The sequence below is a fragment of the Ictidomys tridecemlineatus genome, chromosome 5, assembly GCF_052094955.1.
Source record: "Ictidomys tridecemlineatus isolate mIctTri1 chromosome 5, mIctTri1.hap1, whole genome shotgun sequence".
NCBI lineage: Eukaryota > Metazoa > Chordata > Mammalia > Rodentia > Sciuridae > Ictidomys > Ictidomys tridecemlineatus.
The window spans coordinates 121742290-121763536 of NC_135481.1; the positions used below are offsets into that span (position 1 = coordinate 121742290).

The 21247-nt window shown below is 48.3% G+C and overlaps 1 protein-coding gene and 1 non-coding gene across 8 annotated transcripts in view; both read left to right on the top strand.

Annotated features, from left to right (window-relative positions):
* Tecpr2 (tectonin beta-propeller repeat containing 2) overlaps positions 1-21247 on the top strand; it is a 79791-nt gene that overhangs the window by 55179 nt on the left and 3365 nt on the right. For 6 of the 7 annotated variants that reach the window (XM_005341003.5, XM_040273955.2, XM_040273957.2 and 3 more), the window contains one exon: positions 2067-2215. In XM_005341003.5, the coding sequence (XP_005341060.2) occupies positions 2067-2215 (149 nt within the window). Of the gene's footprint in view, positions 1-2066; positions 2216-13183; positions 20810-21247 lie in introns of those variants that run through there. The other variant, XM_040273958.2, reaches the window with a different exon arrangement.
* Positions 17098-17224, top strand: LOC120887078 (small nucleolar RNA SNORA11). Its single transcript, XR_005730246.1, has one exon. It is a non-coding gene; the product is annotated as a small nucleolar RNA SNORA11 (small nucleolar RNA).

The following is a 21247-nucleotide window of genomic DNA, read 5'->3' on the forward strand; positions in this document are numbered from 1 at the left end:
ACCGTCCTTAGGCTGCTGGGCCCCACCCAGCCCCAATGCTAGCTGGACTGGCCACACACCGTTTTACCATGCACTGAACTTAGAATGAGCTGTTGAATTAAGGCTTCACATAAAAGAAGTTAAGAAAATGAAAAATCAAGCCATAGGTTAGATTCACACTCCAGGTATCTGGCAAAAACTTGTATCCAGAATATAGAAAGACCTCCTCTATCTGTCTAATCAGAATACACTGCAATTAATTAAATGTGCAGAAGATTTGAATAAGCATTTTACAAAAGAAGATAGCCCACCTGCATAGTAGAAGATTGGGGGGGGGTAAGAGGGTTGTGCGCGTGTGTTGCTGGGGATTGAACTCAGCGAGCTCTATCACTGAGCTGTATCTCCAGCCCTTTTTATGTTTTATCCTGAGACAATATTTAGGTAAGTTGCCTAGGTTGGCCTCAACTTGGAATCTTCCTGCCTCAGCCTCAGCTGGGATTACAGTGTGTGCCACTGCACCCAGCTCTCAACCTCTTGGTTGGTTAGCAGAGAAACATAAATTGAAGCTAAGACAAGACACAACTTCACCCCCACTAGAAGGCTGTGATGAAGAAGGTGCCAGAACCAAATGCTAGTGAGAGCACAGGCAACCAGAATTTGCACACTCTGCTAGTGGGCATGTAAAATGGTACCTACATTGGGAAAACTGGCTTTTTCTTTTAAAATGAGACGTTCATCCAACATATGGCCTAGCAACACCTAGATCATTTATTCAAGAAAAATACATGTTCACACACATAAACAAAATCCCACCTTCTACAAGAATGATTTTAGCAGTTCTATTTCTACCAGCAAAATGTGGATATAGCCAATGTCCACCACTAGGTGGATGGAGGAGCAGAGTGAGGTGAGCAAGGCTGAGGCTCGTTCACGTTCTAGCACATACGCTTCAGTTCTGCTTTTGTGAACTGCTAGGACAGACCACGCTTACCTCTGGTATAGAGATCTGTTTAGTGTGTCCAGGGCAGAGAACATTGACAGGAAGGGACCTTACAGAACTTGGGGGTGATTAAAATATTCCACATCTTGATGGTATAGGTTACTGAGGTTGTTTGTGGAAACAGATGGGACACAGACGCTGCATGTCTGTGTATTTTGTTGTGTGAAGCCTGAGAGGTCAGAGGTGGCTGTTGTAGAGAAGTCAAGCTGACCCAGGTTCAAAGGGGGTCCAGCCTTGGCCTCCAGACTGAGTCACCTTCTAGTCTGGCAATCCCAGGCAAACTTCTCTCTGTAAAAGCCTGGCTGGCCTCCTGCATAAACTTGGACAATAATAAGTGTGATCTTGGCTGTGAAGTTTGAAATGAGAGCCCATCCTGTAGTGGCTGTTCAGTAACTATTAGCAGTGGCACATTTTTGCCACATAAACTTTTATTTTCTTTCTTTTTTTTTTTTTTTTTTTTTTTTGTGTGTGTGTGTGTAATGCTGGGGATGGAACCCAGGGCCTTATGCATGCTAGGCAAGTTCTCTACCACTGAGCTCCACTCCCAGCCTAATGCTTTTTTAAAGGCGCCTCCCATTTCTTTTCAGTTTATAATCAGTTTAATTAATAGAGAAATATAAACGTGAAGATTCCTTAGGAGATGTAGATAGTCGTTTCTAATTTGAGTCAAGGCTATCAGTAAATATGAGTTCCCTTCCCCAACTCCAGACTTTACTGGCAGTAGTAATCTAATGGTGGAACTTGTGCTGAAATGTTATCCCAGCCTGTGGTGGCTGTGCACTGTGATGGCAGCACTGTGATTAATTTGCTCACAGCTTAGAAGGGATACCATGTGGCACCAGGCAGATGGCAGGGCAGCTAGGGCCTTCCGGACTCCCCTCGTTATGATGTTCTCAGACCCGGCCAAGTCTACACACCCAACGTGGAAGAGCTGCAGCAGGTCAAAGGACATGCACCTGAGTCCAACCAAAGTGTAGCCTCCTTTCTTCCTTTGAAGTATAAAATCAAAGTTCATAGATGAAATGAAATGTGAGCCATTTCACAGGAGTAATTATAGTATGTGTACTCTTTCTCTGTTTTTCTACAGGTGCCATAAAACTCACAAGCTTGGCATGTGGAAGTCAGCACATCTGGGCCTGTGATTCCAGGGGTGGAGTTTACTTCCGTGTAGGCACCCAGCCTCTGAATCCCAGTCTGATGCTCCCAGCCTGGATCATGATTGAACCACCTGTCCAGGTAAGCCAAGTTAACCAGTAGGAACCTGCACCTTAGTAAGACGAAGCCGTCAGAATGCACTTACTGGAGAAAGGACCACAGCTGCCCTTGTAGCACATAGTGAGAGAGGTCAGCACTCTTGCTGCCTTGATCATTGCCACTCCCAGCTGGGAGTTTGATGGGTGACGTTTAGGGCTGAATAGATTATTCTTTAATAATTAAAAATAGATTATTTTTTAAATCAAGCAAACCCAAAAGTATAAAGGTGGAGGTAAAAGTCACCTAAAATGTTGCTACAGGGAGATCCATATTTTGCAAGTGCTCTCCTGGTCTCAGTCCCTTCTTTCCTGTCCGCCCGCCCTTTGTCACTTTCACTTTACACTATGTTTGACGTCAGTTTGTTCTCTCGCCTTTCCCACCAGCTAAGTCACAAGCGGAGTCTGATTTTAGCACAGATTCAGTTATGCTAAGGGCCTGATGAATGTACTTCCTGTGCTAAGCATATTTCTGTTAAGATTTATAATTACGGGTTGTGACTTAGTGAAAGTCATTTTGTCTGACCCCTGCTAGTGCCCATTTGGAGTCCTCAGAATTTGTGGAGGTCCCATGTTGGTAGTCATGGTCACAGGGAGGTGCCATGTCCTTGCTGGGGTCCTCCCTACCTCACAAGGCTGTGGAAGTGAGTAGAAGGGTGCAGGGCACAGGTAAGGAATGCAGTACACACCAGCTGCCCACGCACAGTGGGGGCAGTCCACCCGCAGAGAGGGGCACTTCATAGCTGCTTGCTCAGCACTCTTGGTGCATGGTGGTGAGGGCAGGCGAGCTTGCCTGTAATCAATTCCATAGTTGTCCTGGGGACACTATGAGTTTATTCCTGTTTTCCTTCTAACAGTTTTATGTTATTTTAAAAAAATTTTTTTTTAGTTGTCAGTGGACTTTATATGTGGTGCTAAGAATCAAACCCAGTGCCTCACACAAGCTAGGCAAGCGCTCTACCACTGAGCCCCAGCCCTGTGTTATTTCTTTTTAAGAGTTATAATTCATCTTTTACAGTATTCAACCCCATGATTTTAGTGCATTCACAGCGTGAAGTGATCACCGCTGTCAACTCCAGAACATCTTCATCACCCCAAAAAGAAACCCCTTACTAATTGGTAGTCACCACCTTTTCCCTGGAGCCCTTAGCCCCCTCTTCTCACCATGGCCGCTACTGTTTCCCATCCCCGTGGCTTTCCCTGCTCCTCACGCTGCATGTGGATGGAGTCCTGCGGTGCGTGGCCTTTTCCCTCGCGGCTTGGACTTGGCGTGTGGTTTCAGCTCACCCGTGCTGTAGCACCTCTCAGTTTTTCTTCCCTTCTCGTGACTGAACAGCGTCCCTTTAGCAGACACACCACATTTTGTTGATTCATTCACCAATTGACGACCTTCTAGTTGTTTCTGCTTTTCAGCTATTGTGAATACTGCTGCTATGAACTTTGTGTACAAATCTTTGGGAGGATGTATGTTTTCAGTTCAGCTGAGCATATGCCTATAAGTGGAATTGTAGTGTCATCTGGTAATTCTGTTTGGCTTCTTAAGGACATGCCAAGTTGTCTTCCACAGTGACTCTGCCGTTTTACATTCTACCAGCAACATATGAGGGTTCCAGTTTTTCTACATTCTCACCCTCCAATTTTTTTCTCTTTTCATTTCATTTTAGCCACCTTCATGAGTGTGAGATGGTATCTCATTGTGGTTTTGGTTTACATTTACCTAAAGACCAGTGACAGTAAGCTTCTTTTCCCACGTTAGTTAGCCATTGGCATATTTTCTCTCAGGAACTGTATCTGAGTGCTCTGCTCACTCTCCCTTCTGTCATCCTTTCCAGTCGGTCACAGGAGCTCTGTATGTTCTGGATGTTTTCTTCCCTCCCCACTGTGCCTTGTCTGTCTGCTTTCTTTATGATGTCCTTTGATGCACAAATGTCTTAAATGTGCTGGGCACTATGGCACATGCCTGTAATCCCAGTGGCTCAGGAGACTGAAGCAGGAGAATCACCAGTTTCAGCAAAAGCAAAGCACTAAGCAACTCAGTGAGACCCTGTCTCTAAATAAAATACAAAATAGGGGTGGGGATGCCGCTCAGTGGCAAGTGCCCCTGAGTTCAATCCCTGGTACCAAAAAAAAAAAAAAGTTTTAAATGTTTATTTTTTTCCTTTGGTTCCTTGTGCTTTTGGTGTCATGTTTAAGAACTGTTTCCTATTCCAAAGTCATGTTTTGTTTTAGAGTTTGTGGTTTTAGCTCTTCTGTGTAGGCTTCTCCTTCATTTGGAGTTGCTGTTGTCCCACGGGCATCCAGGTTCATTCTTTCACACATGCACATGCAGTGTACTGACACCAGCTACGGAAAGGACCATTGTGCCCATTAAATCACATGGAACCCTTGCCAGGCAGCAGGTGATCACTGGGTAGCAAGTAGGGCAGTGCCTGGGCTCTGCTCTGCTGCAGTGACCTGTGCCTCCTGCTCACATGCGTACCTGGTTGTCGTTTTCAAGTCAGGGAGTATACATCCTTCAACTTTTTATCTTTGAAGATTGTTTCAAAAGAGCCTTTTCAGGGCTGAGGCTGCAGTTCAGTTACAGTGCCTAGCATGTGTAAGGCCCTGGGTTTCATCCCCAGCACCACGTAAAACTAAATAATAAAATAAAGGTATTGTGTCTATCTACAACTAAAAATATATTTTTTTAAAAGTACCTTCTCTATCCATCTGAATTTTAGGGTATTTGTCAATTTCTATAAAAAAAAATACCAACTGAGAGTTTGAATAGGAATTGCGTTGAATCTGTCAATCAATTTGGGAAGTGTTTCCATCTTACCTTTATTAAATCTTTCAACCCACAAACATGGGATGTCTTTCCATTTATTTAGATCTTCATTTGTTTCATTCAGTAATGTCTTAGAGTTTTCAGAGTACATGTTTGATACTTTTTTTGAATCAGGGATTGAACCCAGGGGCACCACTGAGCCACATCCCCAGCCCTTTTTTATATTTTATTTAGAGACAGGGTCTCATTAAATTGCTTAGGGCCTCACTAGGTTGCTGAGGCTGGCTTTGAACTCTCAATCCTCCTGCCTCAGCCTCCGGGATTACAGGCATGTGTCACCACACCTGGCACTGTTTTATACTTGTCTTTTGTTTGTTTGGTTGGTTTTGGTTTTGTTTTTTAAAGAGAGAGGAGAGAGAGAGAATTTTTTTTTTTAAAGAGAGAGTGAGAGGGGAGAGAGAGAGAGAGAGAATTTTTTTTTAATATTTATTTTTTAGTTCTCGGCAGACACAACATCTTTGTTGGTATGTGGTGCTGAGGATCGAACCTGGGCCGCACGCATGCCAGGCGAGCGCGCTACCGCTTGAGCCACATCCCCAGCCCCTGGAATTGTTTTTTTAATTTCAATTTCAGATTGTCCATTGCTAGTGTAGGTTTTTGTATATTGACCTTGTGTCTGGAAACTGTACTAAACTTTCTAGATTTTAATAGTGTTTTTTTGTTTGTTTGTTTGTTTGTTTTCTTATGGTGCTGGGGATTGAACCCAGGGACTTGTGCATGTGAGGCAAGCAGTCTATCAGCTGAGTTGTATCCCCAGCCCTAAATTTTAATAGTTTTTTTAATACACTCCTTAGAATTTCTAGTAGACAGAGTCATATTTTAAAACCAGCCATAGTGGTACACACTTGTAATCCCAGAGACTTAGGAGGCTGAAGCAAGAAGATCGAGAGTTCCAGGCCAGCCTCAGGAACTTAGCAAGACCCTGACTCAAAATTAAAAGAAAAGCGGGGCAGAGGGGATGGGACTGTAGTTCAGTGGTAGGCCCTAGGTCAGTCTCTAATACCACACACATACACACACAAAAAAAAAAAATTGATATTGTCCATAAATAGAGATAATTTTAACTTCTTTTCCTTTGTGGCTTTCATTTCATCGTCTTGCCTAGTTCTTCTGGCTAGAACTTCCTGCTCAATATTGAAAAGAAGCAGCAAGAGTGGATGTCCTTGTCTTATTTCTTATCTCAGGAGAAAATCATGCAGTCTTTTGCCATTAACTGTTAGCTGTATGGTTTTGTTTATTAAAGTTCCCTTCAATTCCTGGTTTGTTGAGAAAAGGAACTGACATTTGTCAAATGCTTTTTCTTTTTTTTTTAATGGTATTGGGGTTTGAATCCAGAGCCTTGCATATAACTCATCAGGCACTGAGCTACATCCCCATCCTTTTTTTTTTTTTTTTTTTTGAGACAGGTTGCATTGAGTTGTCCAGGCTATCCTTAAACTTGAACTTGTGATACTCCTGCCTTAGCTTCCCAAAAAGCTAGGATTACGCTGTGTGCCACCACACCTGGCTTTTTCTTTGTCTATTGAGATTATCACGTGGGGTTTTTTCTTCATTAATATGATGTATCATATTGATTGTTACATGTTGAACCACGAACCACATTTTCATTCCTGGGATACATCCTACTTGACTATGGTGCACCCCCTGGTCAAGCTGTGGACCTGGTCTGCTCAGGCCTTCCTGAGGAGGGTCTTTACTCCCACAGTCATGAGGGACAATGATCTTTGGTTTCCTCTTTTCCTCATGGGTTTGTCCAGATTTGGTATTAGGGCAGTTCTGGGCTCATAAAATACATTGACATCAGTGTCCCTTCCTCTGCTGGTTTCTGGAAGAGTTTGTGAGGATTGAGGTTGATTCAATTTAAGCATTATTAGAATTTCTCAGTGTTTCCATGTAGACTGAGGCTTTTCTTTGTGGGAAGTTTCTGTTTTTAGTTACTGATTCAGTCTTTTTGCCATTTCTTTTGTTTCAATATGAGCAGTTTCTGTTTTTTCAGGAATTTGTTCATTTCTTCTGTTTTCTGATTTATTTGTGTTCACTTACTTATAGTATTCTCATAATCCTTTTTTATTTTTATAAGATGGATAGTAACATCCCTTCTTTTATTTTTTTTAAGAGAGAGTGATGAGAGAGGAGAGAGAGAGAGATAGAGAGAGAGAATTTTTAATATTTTATTTTTTAGTTCTCGGTGGACACAACATCTTTGTTTGTACGTGGTGCTGAGGATTGAACCCGGGCCGCACGCATGCCAGGCGAGCGTGCTACCGCTTGAGCCACATCCCCAGCCCCTTTCTTTAATTTTTGATTTTAAAAATTTAAGTCTTTAGTTTTTTATTTTGAGATAGGGTCTTACTATGTTGCTAAGGCTAGTCTCAAACTTTCAATCCTCTTGCCTCAGCCTCCCAAGCCACTGGGATCACAGGTGTGTGCCACTGGAGCCAGGTCTTTTCTTTTTCTTAATCCAGCCACAGGGTTTGTCAATTTTTGTTGATCTTTTCAAAAAAACGTCTTTTGATTTGACTTTGTCCCATTTTTCTGTGTCTCATCTATTTCCACTCTAATCTTTGCTGTTTCTTCCACACTTTCTATGCACAGTGCTTTGCTTGATAGTGGCATTCCCCTGATAACTCTAAGTGTAGGTCATAATTGTGTGAGACCATGGGAACATGGTGCTATGGAGAACATGTAGCATGGCAGAGCCACGCTAGGGTAGGTCAGGGGCTGGTTTGCAGAGTGTACTGTGGCAGAGAGCATTGTCGAGCAGTTGCTTCATGCTTGTGCCTTGCCTCACGCCTTCCCCAACAAGCCAAAGGCCAGGATGCAGGAGACTAGAACAGGCAGGGTCTGCAGGCCACAGTGGGGCTGGGGCCACCCTGTCCTCTGTTGTATGCACCTCTCTGCAACCAAGGAGCCACAGGGGCACCTAGCAGTGGGTTTATAATGAGGGCATTTCTGTTCCTATCTCCATTAGATTCTAGAATAACCTCTAGGAAGTAAAACATAAAGAGGGAGAAAGCTTCAGTTGGAGAGATGTACTAACTGTGGTGATCTACAGCTTGCCCAGGAAAATGACCAAAGTAGAGCAAATTTACATAAAGGACCTCAAGTCGTGCTTGGTAGGTAGGCTGTTAAACATTAACTATTTCAAGTAGAAACTAGAAACTAGAGCCACGCTTTCTTTTCTGGTTAGCTTTTAGCATACTTCTGAAGAAATTCACTTTGCCGTAGAATTTGCAGATACAAGAGGCTTTTCAGATTGGTTCCTGGGGGGAAATGTTAGGCTTTATCTGTGCACAAGCCTTAACTGTGTGCTTCTCTAAACACTGCCCTGTCCTTGAGCCTGCTTTTTCCCCAGAATGTTGAAAAACCAGGGGTGGCTCTCCTTGCTTTGCAGGAAACATGTTACTCAACAACCTGTCCAGCGTCACAGCTCTAACATGATGCTGGGCCCATCCTAGGGCCCAGGCCTGCCCGCCAGTAGATGCCCCTGCTGAGGTTCCCTATGATCCTCTGTGGGACCCTGCTGAGGCCAGAGGTACAAGGGCTATAAAGGACGCTCACCTGGTGTTGACGTTGCACTGTAAGCACATCACCCCCCCAGTCCTCATGACATTTCAGCTAGAGACTGTTCCTGACCTCACTCAACAAAGGAGAAAACCTCAACTCAGAGAAGAGGCTCGGAAAATGGTCTGAGATTTCATCACTAGCAGATGGCAGAGCCAGGATGCAGAACCAAGAGTGTGACACCCTGACTTGGTTCCCACCTCTAGCTCTGAGGCTCAGGGCTTGCACCAGGACACTGCAGATGCCACAAGAGAAGGCATGGTGGCACAGCTCAGGCTCAGTGACCTCACAGGTGATATTGCAGGATGAAGCCTAAGGAATCTTTCTGCACAGGGCCCTAGAAAATGAGTCCAGGGAAGAGAGGAGAGACGAGGATTCAGTGACAGGTGTTGAGAGCTGAGGGCGGCCCCAAAGAGAGCGTGCTCAGCCTGGGAGTGGCCCTGGGCCATCCCAGCACCACAAAGGATTCGAAAGTCAGAATACTGCCAAGTGCTAGGAAATAAATAGGGCATCACATTTGGTCCTCTGTGTCTCCTCTTGTTCTGTCTCCCTGGAGGCCACATCTGCAGTTGAATCAGAGATGGGAGCAGGTCAGTAGATGCCAGAGGGCACGTGAAGTGAAGCAACAGGAATGTTTTACATCAGCGGCTTCTTTATTTTTGTTTCCCGTGCTCTGGCAAAACCTCTCCCTCTGGTGGTGGTTTTGGGGAGAAGTTTCAACAACATACTCAAAGCGAATGATGCAGGCCTAACATTTGGAAGGGTTTGGAAGGAGCATTTCTAGTGGTGCATAGCATCTTGGAGAGCAGAGCTTGCTGTTTCAGTTAGAGAACCTCCTGTTCACGTTCACAGCACCTCTGTAACCAGCAGAGTTGGCAGAGGGTCTTTCACAGCACTCAGCCCTGTGGGCCTCAATGTAAGAGAAGACTGCTTCACAGCCCCTGTGTGCCCTGAGCAGGCCTCACTTCTTCCCAGTGGCCATGCTCTCGCCCGCTGTGGCCGAGGTACCTGTTTCCCATGTGAATTGACACTGTCACTGAGCTACATCCCCAGCCCTGTATTGGTAGGACAGCAGGCCAGAGTGTGTTCCAAGCAGAAGGAGCATGAGACACAGTCTTGGCCTAGAAGATACCCTGGCCCAGGAACAGTGAGGGCCAGAGTTCTGGAGCTACAGCGAAGACTCTTCCGCTGACTAGCAGTGCTGTGGGAGAGGAGATGGCAAAATTAGGTTTGGTAATATATTTTATTTAACCCAGTATATCCAAAAAGTTACCATTTCAACTTGTAATCACAGTAGTTTAAAAAACCAAGGAAGGGCTAGGAGTACAACTTAGTGGTGGAACACTGGCCTGGCATGCACAAGGCCTTGGGTTCATTCCTCAACACCAAAAACAAAAAAATTGCCAGAGCCTTTCCCTGTTGGTGCTGAATCTTTGAAATGTGCCGTGTGTTTTGCGCAGACAATGCAGCTCGGCTGGGTGGCCTGTGGTATGCTCAGGGGGGCCTCTGTGGTTTGTGCTGCTATCCCAGACCGGGCAGCCTTGGGTGCTGTCTGGAGGTGGGCACCAGCTGCCCTAGTAGGCATGGATGGCTTAGGAGCTCAGAGGCGCTGAGTCTGAGTGCTGCAGGAGCCCGGCTCTTGGCCACTCGCTATCCTTGTTGGCTTTCTCCTTAATGACAGATTTCAGATGATGCAGAGGTGCCTAGCCTGTGGTTTGGGAGGTCTGCCTGGCCTACTAGTGAACAGCAGTGTTTGAGCAGTGCCGGGTCAGTACGGGGGTCAGGCTGGACCAGTAGTGAGGCTCAACACCTGTGTGCTGAGCAGGAGCCCCCAGCTGTAGGGCTGGCTGCCCGAAATGCAAGACTGGGGCTTCTCCACTTAGGAAGCAGAAGGGGGCAGGCATGTCCCTAAAATGTCCACCAACACCTGTTGGGAGATGTGTATGTCAGGTCACAGCCAAAAGCAGGAAGGGCAGAGAAGGAGGATGGGAAACCAGATCCCAAACAAGCAGCCATTTTGGGCCCAAACCCTGTGGCAGAGGAGATACTGTGGAGTGGAGAGAGCACAGGCCGCAGCGCCAGACAGCCCTGGTCCATGGCCTCGACTTAGCCTCTTTGACCTTCCATCTTCAGTTCTGTGACGGAGGGACTAGGGTTGGGACTGGGATGGTAATAAAAACAGATGAGCCAAAGAAAAAGAAATACAACAACACAGTTGTATCTCATAGTCATTGTCCTGAGAGAAAAAAGCCATGTCTGCGGGCTCCTGCAGCACTCAGACTCAACGCCTCTGAAATTCTAGAAACAGCAAAACAGTGAAATTCTAGAACAGCAAAACAGAATGTATCAAATTGGTGGAAATCAGATCCATTGTCACCCAGTAGGGAAATGATTGGCAAGGGGCAAGAGGCATTTCTAGAGGGAGTTCCTGAAAGCTCAGGCAGTGGCTGCCTGAGAGTTGCACATTTATTGCATGCAAATTTTATCTCAGAAAAATATATTAAACAAATACCAGGCTCTGGTTAATGACTTCCGGGTTGGAGTAATTAGGGAGAGAAGGATGCTGATGTCTGCAGTCTGCTTTGAGGTGCATCTAAAAAGGACTGTGGATTGGTGGATGGGTAAACAGATGAGGATGTACACGACAATCAAGTGCAACCAGCTCAGAGGCCCTCACCTGTGATCCCAGCTACTCCAGAGGCTGAGGCGGGAGGATCATAATTTCAAGCCTGCCAGGGCAACTTAGCAAGACCCCATTTTAAAATAAAAAAGGCTGGAACCAAAAAAAAGAAGAGGAGGAGGAGGAAGAGGAAGATGGTGGTGATGATGAGTGACTCAAAGAGGGGGCAGTAGACTGGGGGAACAACCAGGAAGGAAACAAGCAGGGTCCTGCTCCAGTATCTGTGGTCTCCATGGTCTCATCCCTTGGTGACTGGACCAGTTGTCTATACGTGTGGCTCGGTGCCATGTCGTCGAAGTCGGAGTCCAACAGTTACGTTGTCAGCGGTTCTACAGGGAATGCTGTGCTCCCTGCCCTGGAGAGCTGCTCTCCATTTGTATCTCTGGGTAGCTGCTGCAGGGGCACCTTTTTGTCCTTCCCCCGGGGTTTTTAGTTGACTCCACTGGCAGAGGAGAACACAAGGCTCTTACACCCCTCATCCCCAGTCCTGCCCCTGCACCCTGTGACAGGAGAGAAGGATGAACCGCACTGATGGCTGCTTGCCTGTGCCGTGTCTGCTTTCCTGGACTTGATGACCCTCTCTGTTGCTCTTCCACCTTCAGCCCCAGTCCTCTGCCTCAACACATTTGGACACCCCAAGTGGTCTGTTTTTTGTTGCTGAAATCTCTCCTGGGTCCCATCGGCAGGTTACAATCTGGCCTGCTCACCCTCTGCCCCACCTCCTTCTTGATGGAGCCCTGTCTCCATCAAGGGGATGCCTCTGTTTTGGGGGGTATCCTCCACTTTGTTCCAGAGGAGAGGCTTACAGGAAGTAACTTTTGGAAATACCGACATCTTTCATTGACCTTCACCCTCAACCTGGCTGGTTATACCAGTTTGGTTGGTGTCAGTTTCCATCAGAATTTTGAAAGTCTTCCCCATCAAGCCCTTGCTGCCAAGAAGATTGGTGCTGTTCTGACCCCTGATTCCTGGTATTGGACCTGTTCTTGCTCTCTGTAGTTGCCAGCTCTCTTTGTTCCTGGTATGCCTTAGCGAGGGCCTGTTTCCATCTGTGTGCTGGGCCCACCTGCACACAGCCTGTCTGTCCCACCTCTGTCCCCTCTGTTGGGTTTGCTCTCACTGGGATTCTTCCTTGATGGTGTGGGCTTCCCAAACTGCCTGCACTCTCCATAGCTTTTCTTTCTTTCTTTTTTTTTTTTTTTTAAGTTGTCAATGATCCTTTATTTTATTATATGTGGTGCCGAGGATCAAACCCAGTACCTCCCCCATGCCAGGCAAGCGCTCTGCCACTGAGCCACAGCCCAGTCTCTCCTGCAGCCTTCTGTCAGGTCATTTCCATGATCACACTTCAGTTCCTGTTATTGTTTCATGATTGTAAAGTCTTCTCTTTTGTCTGAGGATGTTTTGTTTCTTTGTTCTTTTTAGGGATAATGACAGAGAGTGTACTTGACTCAGAGTCTAAGTCATCGTGGGTAGGCAGCATTCTGTGGTTGTACGTGATATGGCGCTTGCTGGCTGAGCATTCCTGTAGGAACGTGGGACCTGAGGAGTTTTTAAAGTTTCTTCTCCCCTCCTGATTTCCTTGTCCTCCATCACACCTGCTTTGTCTCTTCTTGGTCTTTTTCATGGCAGACACTGACTCTCTTTAGATGTTGTCGATCCTTGGTTGTAAGAGTGAGGCACAAAAGGGCTAAGCTCTGCGGCAGAGGGCTTTTAGCATGCAGAACAACCTATCCTAAGAAACACTGCCTCCTCTAGGATGTTGGGCTCCGGCTCTCGTCTCTGGTCTGGAAGGTGGCGGTTCCTAGAAGAGGACATGAGTGCTCCTCCCTGCAGCAGTCCCCTCCTCTCTCACTTTTGCTTTTGCTTTTTTTTTCCCCCAGGACTGAGGATGGAACCCAGGGCCTCTCAAGCACTCTGCCCCACCTAGCTGCACCCCAGCCTTTTGTAATTTTAATCTTGAGACACATTTTACTAGTTGCCCAGGCTGCCCTGGAACTTGTGATTCCCTGCCTCAGCATCCTGCGGGGCTGGGATGACAGGTGAGCACCAGTGGCTCCTTCATCAATCTTGAGTGACTCATACCCAATGGGTAAAATGAAGACCCAGAGAGGCATGTGTATGCCCCAGTGAAGCTGCCAGAACGTGAGCTGGGGTAATGTGGGTGGTGCATGCCTCACAGGCGTGAGGCCCCGAGTTCCATCCCCATCACCACCAAAAAAAAAAAAGCTGGAAGGACTGACACCAGAGTCCCTTGCTGACCTTATGACCTTAGAAAAGCTGAGTTCATCAGTCACCTCCAGGATCTTTCCCTTCAGGGCTTCACTTATCTGGTAGGCCAGCCAAAGCCTGCCTGGTGAGCACACAGGGAGCAGAGTCTCACGCTAGGATTTGTCAGCATCTGCCATGTGGCACATCACCCCAGTGGTGTCTGGAGCTGAACAGAGGTGGCCGTTGGCTTTGCAGCCCCTGCTGGGCAGGAGGCCTGCCTGGGGGTCGTCCTCTAGCACATTCCCTGCAGTCAGCAGATGCCTTTTCTTGCTGGGTTCTGGAGTCACATGTAGGACCAAATGTGAAGGCCTGGGCACACACTTTGACTGACCTTAATACAAGGCTGTTCACACTGGTAACTGGTTTTCAAGCTTATCCAAACTAGGAGGAATAGACCAGAAGCAGGAAAAGGATCTGCTACAGGGAAAACACAGAAGGACTAAAAAGACCAAATAAGGGGCTGGGCTGGGGCTCAGCGGCAGAGGCGCAAGTGCGAGGTCCTGGGTTTGATCCTCAGCACCACGTAAAACTAAATAAGTAAAATAAAGGTATTGTGTCCAACTACAACTAAAAAATAAATGTTAAAAAAAATTAAAAAGACCAAATAAAAGAAAGTATAACTACCACAGGGGCCAGTAACAAAGGACCCCACAAACGTACACTCCTTAGTGGCTCCTGAGGTGACAGCATCAGGGTGAGACCCTGAACTCCAAAGGAAAATAAAGTTCAGTATTTCATTTTTTTTTGAGGGGGGTGCTGGGAATTGAACCCAGGAGTGCTTTACCACTGAGCCACATCTCCAGTCCTTTCTATTTTTTATTTTAAGACAGTGTCTCACTAAGTTGCTGAGGCTCACACTTGTAGGCCTCCTGCCGCAGCCTCCCAAGTCTCTGGGATAACAGGGGTGTGCCACTGTTCCTGGTTGTGTCCACACATTGTAAGTGGATTAAAGGATAGAAAAGAAAGGGAGGGAGGGAGATAACATTACAGGGAAAAGAAAAGGCAGTCCAGGGGGCTCCACCCACCACTTGCCAGGCATAGCCGTCTGGACTGAGGGTCCTTCCAGCTAGGGTCTTCCCAGTGTGGCTTACGCTGCTGCTTGGAAGCTTGCTGGCCAGTGACTTGGTGCTGCTGCCACACGCCTCTGATCTTGTCTGCGTCCTCAAAGTGATCTAGATAAATTAACCTTTGGCTGTGAACTTCTCACCGGTTCCTTTGTTCCACCTGAGTTAACTCACATTCTGGCTGGGGGAAATGTGTGTAGGGGTGTGCCTGTTTGTGTGTGCATGCATGTTTGTGAGGGATTGTGTTTTGTGCTACTGTGTGTGTACACGCACATGTTGAAGCGCCTCGTGATAAAGATTTATCCTGTTAGAAATTCGAAGAACTCTGGCTCCAGCCCACACATTTGAGCTCCAGGCTCACTCTGACCAGGGCAGGTCCCATCGCCTCTCAGCATCCTTTTTATCAGTTCTCTCCTGTGAGGGAGTTGGGCTTCACTGTCACCTGGGTCCTTTTTGGCTCAATATTTGTGAGCCCTAAATCACAGAAGAGCCAGGCTGTTAGTAAGAGATCGTTTTCTCTCCAGCCTAGAGTTAATTTGACTGTCCTCCCTTTTCAAAGTTTTGTTGGGGTCTACTTCGTGCTGTCCTCTGGTTGCTAATTCATTGAGCTGTAGGAGCAGTGGAAATGCAGAGGGTGGTCCCATTCTTGGAGCAGGAGATACCCAGGCCCAGGGGATCACTGGCCCTAGGAAGGAGCCTGTTGGGAACCACTGGGGCTGGCAGGTAGGCAGATGCACGCTGGTGCCCATGATCAAGGCAGCCTCCCAGGGAGAAGCCCAAAGCCATCCTGCTGACACACCATGAGGGGCCAGGGCTACGTGAGGCCTTGGACCAGGCAGCATAGCCCTGCCTGTGGTGCCTGTGGTCCAGTAGATGCCAGGGGAAATGGTCTCCAGTGAGAGCCACTGGCTGGGACCACATCTGATCATGCCTTGCTACCGTGCCTACTACAGAAAGGGGCAGCAGCAGCCTCTGGACAGTGTCTGTGGTGGGTAAAGTCCCCTCTCCTGGCAGGGAGTGCCAGGTTTGCCTACACTGCTAGAGCTGGGTCACCACATACTGTCCACTGACTCACAGACAGGCTGGCCCTGTCCAGGGTGGACCATCTCCTCATGGCTCCCCTTGTCCAAATGAAGCGCCTGACACTCAAACTCTTAGACCAGAGAACCATTTCTGTGGCCCAGGCTGCTGCATGCACCTGCAACAGGGCCCTTTCCACAGCTCTGGAGAGTCAAGGGCACACTCGGCCCTTCACTCTGCGTCCAGTCAAGATCACAGAGCTTCCAGTTGAAGACTCTGAAAAATGGAAAAGAGCACTGTCATGTCCTAGACCTTGGTGGCTCAGGAGAAGGGATGTCTGCTCTGCTTGCTCCTAACTGGCACCCCTCCTGGAGCCTTGCTGCTAGGGAGCATGAGGCAGCTTCCTGTGTCCCCACAAGGTCTTATTTAAAGGCAGCTTTACAGCTACCAGCAGCCCCTTGATCTGTGAACATCTAAGTAGTTGATGGCTATAATTAAATCATTCAGCACGCCCAGAAAGAGGACCTGGCTCCCTCCCACCAGCCCTGTAACCTATCTTTAAAGCATACTTAAAAAACACAAGCCCAGGCCTGTGTCTGTCCTACCCTCTCCCACTTTCCCTCCTCCCCCTTTTCTCAGCTTACCACACTAGACACAGTTCTTAAACCCCTTGTTTGCTCCATTTTGTAAGTTGTGTTCTTTATTCCTTTTTTGCATTTCTAAGAGTTTTTTAATTTGAATAAGCAAAATTTTAGCTGCTTTTTTTGTTGTTTGTTTTGATACTGGGGATTGATCCCAGAGGTGCTTTACCATTTACCACTGAGCCATCCCCCCAGCCCTTTTTATTTTTTATTTTGAGACAGGGTCTTGCTAAATTACTTAAGACCTTGCTTTGTTGCTGAGGCTGGCCTGGAACTTGAGATCCTCCTGGCCCAGCCTCCTGAGTCACTGGGATTACAGGTGTATACCACCATGCTGAGCATGCTTGCTTTTTCTTAATTGAAATTTTGTCTCCTTTGGGACAGTGAAAAGACTCTGAAGGGGCTGAGGTTGTGGCTCAGTGGTAGAGTGCTTGCCTAGCCCTGGGTTCGATCCTCAGCACCACATAGAAATAAATAAATAAAGGTATTGGGGCTGGGGTTGTGGCTCAGTGGTACAGTGCTCGCCTAGCATGCACAAGGCTCTGGGTTTGATTCTCAGCACCACCTACAACTTAAAAATAAGTATTTTAAAATAAAATAAAATAAAGGCATTGTGTTCAACTACAACTAAAAATAAATATTTAAAAAGGGCTCTGAAACCAGATAGTATTGATGATCATGCAATTTGTGAATGTACTTGATGTCACTAATAGCAGAATTTGTATTGTGTGCATTTTACCACAATTTATAAAAGATATTGAGATGATTATAGATTCATGTGCATTTGTAAGGAATAATAAAAGGGTGTGCTCGGAGCAAGGGGCCTGAAGAATGTTCCTCTGTTTACAACAACCCAACAGGGATCTGGGGTCTTTGTAAGGAAGGGCACAGAACTTATGGCTTCCCTACCAGCAAATGCCCCACATGTGCACCCCTGCATCTCCATATGTGGTTTCTACACAGGATCAGTAGGACAGGGCTTAATATTTTGGGAAAAACTGCAGTATTTAGTGGGGGAGGTAGCCACCTAGAGCCTGTCCAGTTTATACATGGGAGATCCTAGAAATAAAGACTTTGAATCTTTAAAGGAAAAAAAAAAAAAAGCCAGCTCGGTGGCTCACACCTGCAATCCTGGCAACTTGGGAGGCGGAGGCAGGAGATACAGCTCGGTGGTCGAGTGTCCTGGATGTAGTCCCCAGTCCTGCAAAACATATAGAAAGAAACAATAGAAGTCCCTAGAACCCTTAGTCCCAAGAACCCCTGGTGGTAACTGTACAACCATGGCTCATCCGCCTTTTCTTTCTTTTTTTTAGTTGTAGCAAAATAAGCCTTTTTTTCCCACCCTCATACCAGGATTGAACTCGGGGCACTTGACCACTGAGCCACCTCCCCAGCCCTATTTTGTTTTTTACTTAAGAGAGACAGGGTCTCACTGAGTTGCTTAGTGCCTTGCTTTTACTGAGGCTGGCTTTGAACTTGCAATCCTCCTACCTTAGCCTCCTAAGCTGCTGGGATTACAGGTGTGCACCACTGCGCTGGCTAAAATACACATTTTTAAAATTATTGCACAAGAAAAAGTGAGGCACCTGGACATTGGCCATGCATTGGTGGTTGCCGGTAGCCTCAGTTCCTCCTCAGCATCAAGATCAACCCTGGGCTGGTCACTGAGTGGATAGAGGGAACAGACATGGCCTCTGCCCTCAGGGAGCTTGTGGTGACATGGGGGTCCCCACTGCAGGCTGGGAAGGTGATGTGGTAGAGTCATGAAAGTGGGTAGAAGCTTGCCAGGTGACCATGGGCATATGCAGGGCACATGTGCCAGGATGGCACGGTAGGTCACAGAGACAGGCCCTCAGCATGGGGCATCCCAAACCAGGAGTTCTGTGCATTCTGTTGGCAGGGAGACTAGGAGCACTGCAGCAGCAAGGCATGCTGTCCCCTGTGTCCTAGCAGGGCTGGCAAGGAGAAGGAGGGCAGGCCATGGGAGGAAGGCTGGGGCATCTTATTTCAGAGCCCTTTCAGAGGGGATGGAGAGAAAGAGAAGGGGCATCTGGCCTGGGTCTGCCTGATTATGGGGGACGTCCCCTGCTACCTCCTGCTGTCCTTCCAGTGCTTCCCACAGACAGTCCCACTTCCTTCTTTCCTGTCCTTCCCCTCCCCTGCATCACAGCCGTCCCTTCCCTCTGTCCAGTTGTTCATGATACACTACCCAAAAGTCAGTAGCTTCCACCATCAGGCTGTTACACTCCATCTGCATCTCTGGCTCAGGACAGGGGCGGAGCCAGCAGGAACTGCTCCTCTCTGCTCCAGTTCTGGGACCCTGGCAGGTCCTGGGAAGGTGGCTTCCTGGGACCCAGAGAGAGCGGGCTCCTCAGCCTCAGGCCTCATAGCAGCTCAGGCTGAAAGCTGGCCACCTCTGCCTGCTACTCAAGCCAGGCATGGCCCACCTGTACTGCTTCCCTTGTGGCCTGTTGGTCAAAGAAGGCCCAGCCCAGGCTTTAGGGAACAGGCCTCAGATTTGGTCTCTCCGTGGGGCTGAAGAATTCATAGCCACCCACAGCCTGTCGTGCCAGGTCCATAGGGGCCGAGGATGCTTTCAGTGTTTGTCCTCAAACCTGTGGGTTGGCTTTATGCCAAGCACACAGCACATCCTGAAGCCGTGGCGTGCTCTCCTTTCCCCAGGGTGGTGATGTTCAGCATGGGCCAGGCATGTAGGTGGTGCTCACGGTGCTTGGGGGCACTTCTGCAGGCCTCTGTGCTGTTGGGCTGGCAATGCATCCTCAAGTGGCCAGCCTCTCCCCTCCCTTTGCTGGAGCCCCTTTACTCTTTGTAGAATTGTAGCAGCTGGACCTAGAACAACGCTCCCCCAATCTGCATCTCTGGACTCCAGGGCTAAACTGTAGAGTGAACAAAGTTGAGAGAATGGCCCTTGTGCAGTAGATCCCGGTCCAACCAGCACTTAGGGCCAGGAGTCAGGGCAGACCAGGGTTCCCTGTGGCTCTGTCTATGGTCCAGGGGCATTCTGTCACCAAAATAGAGCAGTGACATGTGTGGCATATAGTTATCCTTTGACCTTGCCAGTGCATCTGGGGGTTGACCTTTGAAGGTGACTGGGTCCAGGGCTGCTCTGGTGTATGCCTACCTCCCATCTGACCCACGGGGACTGGTTTGGTAGCATGGGCAGTAAGGACCCACAGCATAAGCACCACAGTCCTCCTCAGCCTTCCCTCTTTCCCACCACCCACAGCAGCCCTGTGTCCTCCAGGCCTCAACCCTAAAGCCACCTCCTCACTAATGCCACTGCAAGAAGCTGCCCCCCCCCCCGCCACTCACTCTCTCCCCACTCTCAGGATCTGAGGTTGGCCTTGCCTCTCCTGCCCCGTGCCCCACTCCTGCCCCCCGCCCCACTCCTGCCCCACACACAGCGGTGCCCCAGTGCCTGGTGTCTATGGACCCAGAGAGTGCATGGAGCAGCCTCAGCTCCCCTGACATGGTTGCACATGGAGCCTGTGTTGGTGCCACTGTTACGAGGGACATCTGTTTCCTCCGTACTCTTTTGGATGGTCATAGTATACATGTGACCTGAGCTGATGGGCATTCAGCCAAGAGGTGGCATCCCTGGGACATACTGGAGCTGGCTGATAGGGAGCCACCTGAACTAGTGTGAGCTCATCATAAGACGCCGACCTGGGTGGGAGAGGAGGCGGCGAGCTTCCTGTTCCGGGAATGTGTCAGGAGTGGCCTGCAAGATGACAAGCCTGCAGCAACCTCAGTCCCATCTGGCTCTGAGACACCAAACCTGAGTTATTCAGAGAAACAAGAGGCAGGCAAGGCCAGTGCTGACACAGGCTCCTAGTGGTGACATGCCCACGTCCTTGAGATTCTGTCTGAATCCCCTGGGTCCCCGTTGGGACCAACTAGCCCTGGAGCTGAGGTGCAAGGGACTTGGTACCCCCCATTCACTCACTCAACAGGGAACCCCACAGGGCAGCCAGAGGGTGAGCACGAGTGCACCTCGATGGGCACAGGAGCAGGTGAGCCCCTGCCCTGGAGGTGCCCTGAGTGTCTGGCAGCTGGAGCCACCAGGGCTTTTTTAGTTTTTTAAGCTGTTGATAGACCTTTATTTATTAATTGCTTATTTATATGCAATTAATTATATGCTGAGAATCGAACCCAGGGCCTCACACATGCCAGACAAGTGCGCTACCACTGAGCCCCAGCCCCAGCCCTCCACCAGTGTTTTTTGTTTTGTTTTGTTTTTTAAATATTTATTTACTTTTTAGCTGTATATGGACACAATACCTTTATTTATTTATTTTTATGTGGTGCTGAGAATCAAACCCAGGGTCTCACAGGTGCTAGGCAAGCACTCTACCCCTGAGCCCCAGCCCCAGCCCTCCACCAGGGTCATGACAGCTCACTGGATGGAGCCGGGCAGTAGCTTGTACTGTAATCATATTCACAACAGCCCCAGAGAGCGAAGTGCAGAGCAGGGACAACAGAGTCCAGGAAAGGAAGCATCAACAGTGGGGGATAGCCAGTCCCTCAGAGCTTTGGCAGCTCACCAGAACTGCCAGTGACCAGAGGCTTGGATCCTCCAGAGAGCTCTGCCCTCTCAAGCACAGAGGCTTTGAAAACCAAGGGTGGATCCCTGGGTCATACTGGAGCTGGCTGGTGGATAGTCCACCGAAGAGATTTATTCTTGTGCTATGAAAAGTGGACCAGTAGATGTAAGGTTTGGGCCAAGGATGCCTGAGGAGCAGGGGTCCCAGTATCCACCCAGGATCCAGCTCCTGCCTGGCTCTCCTCACTCCAGTGTGCCAAGGTCCAGGCAGTAGGGAACATCACTTGCCCAAGGGCAGAGACAGGAGGGCAGCTGGAGCAGGAGGAACCACTTTGCTGGTTGCCAGGGGTCCAGCTGCCTCTGACGGGGGTCCCCTCCTGCTGCTGC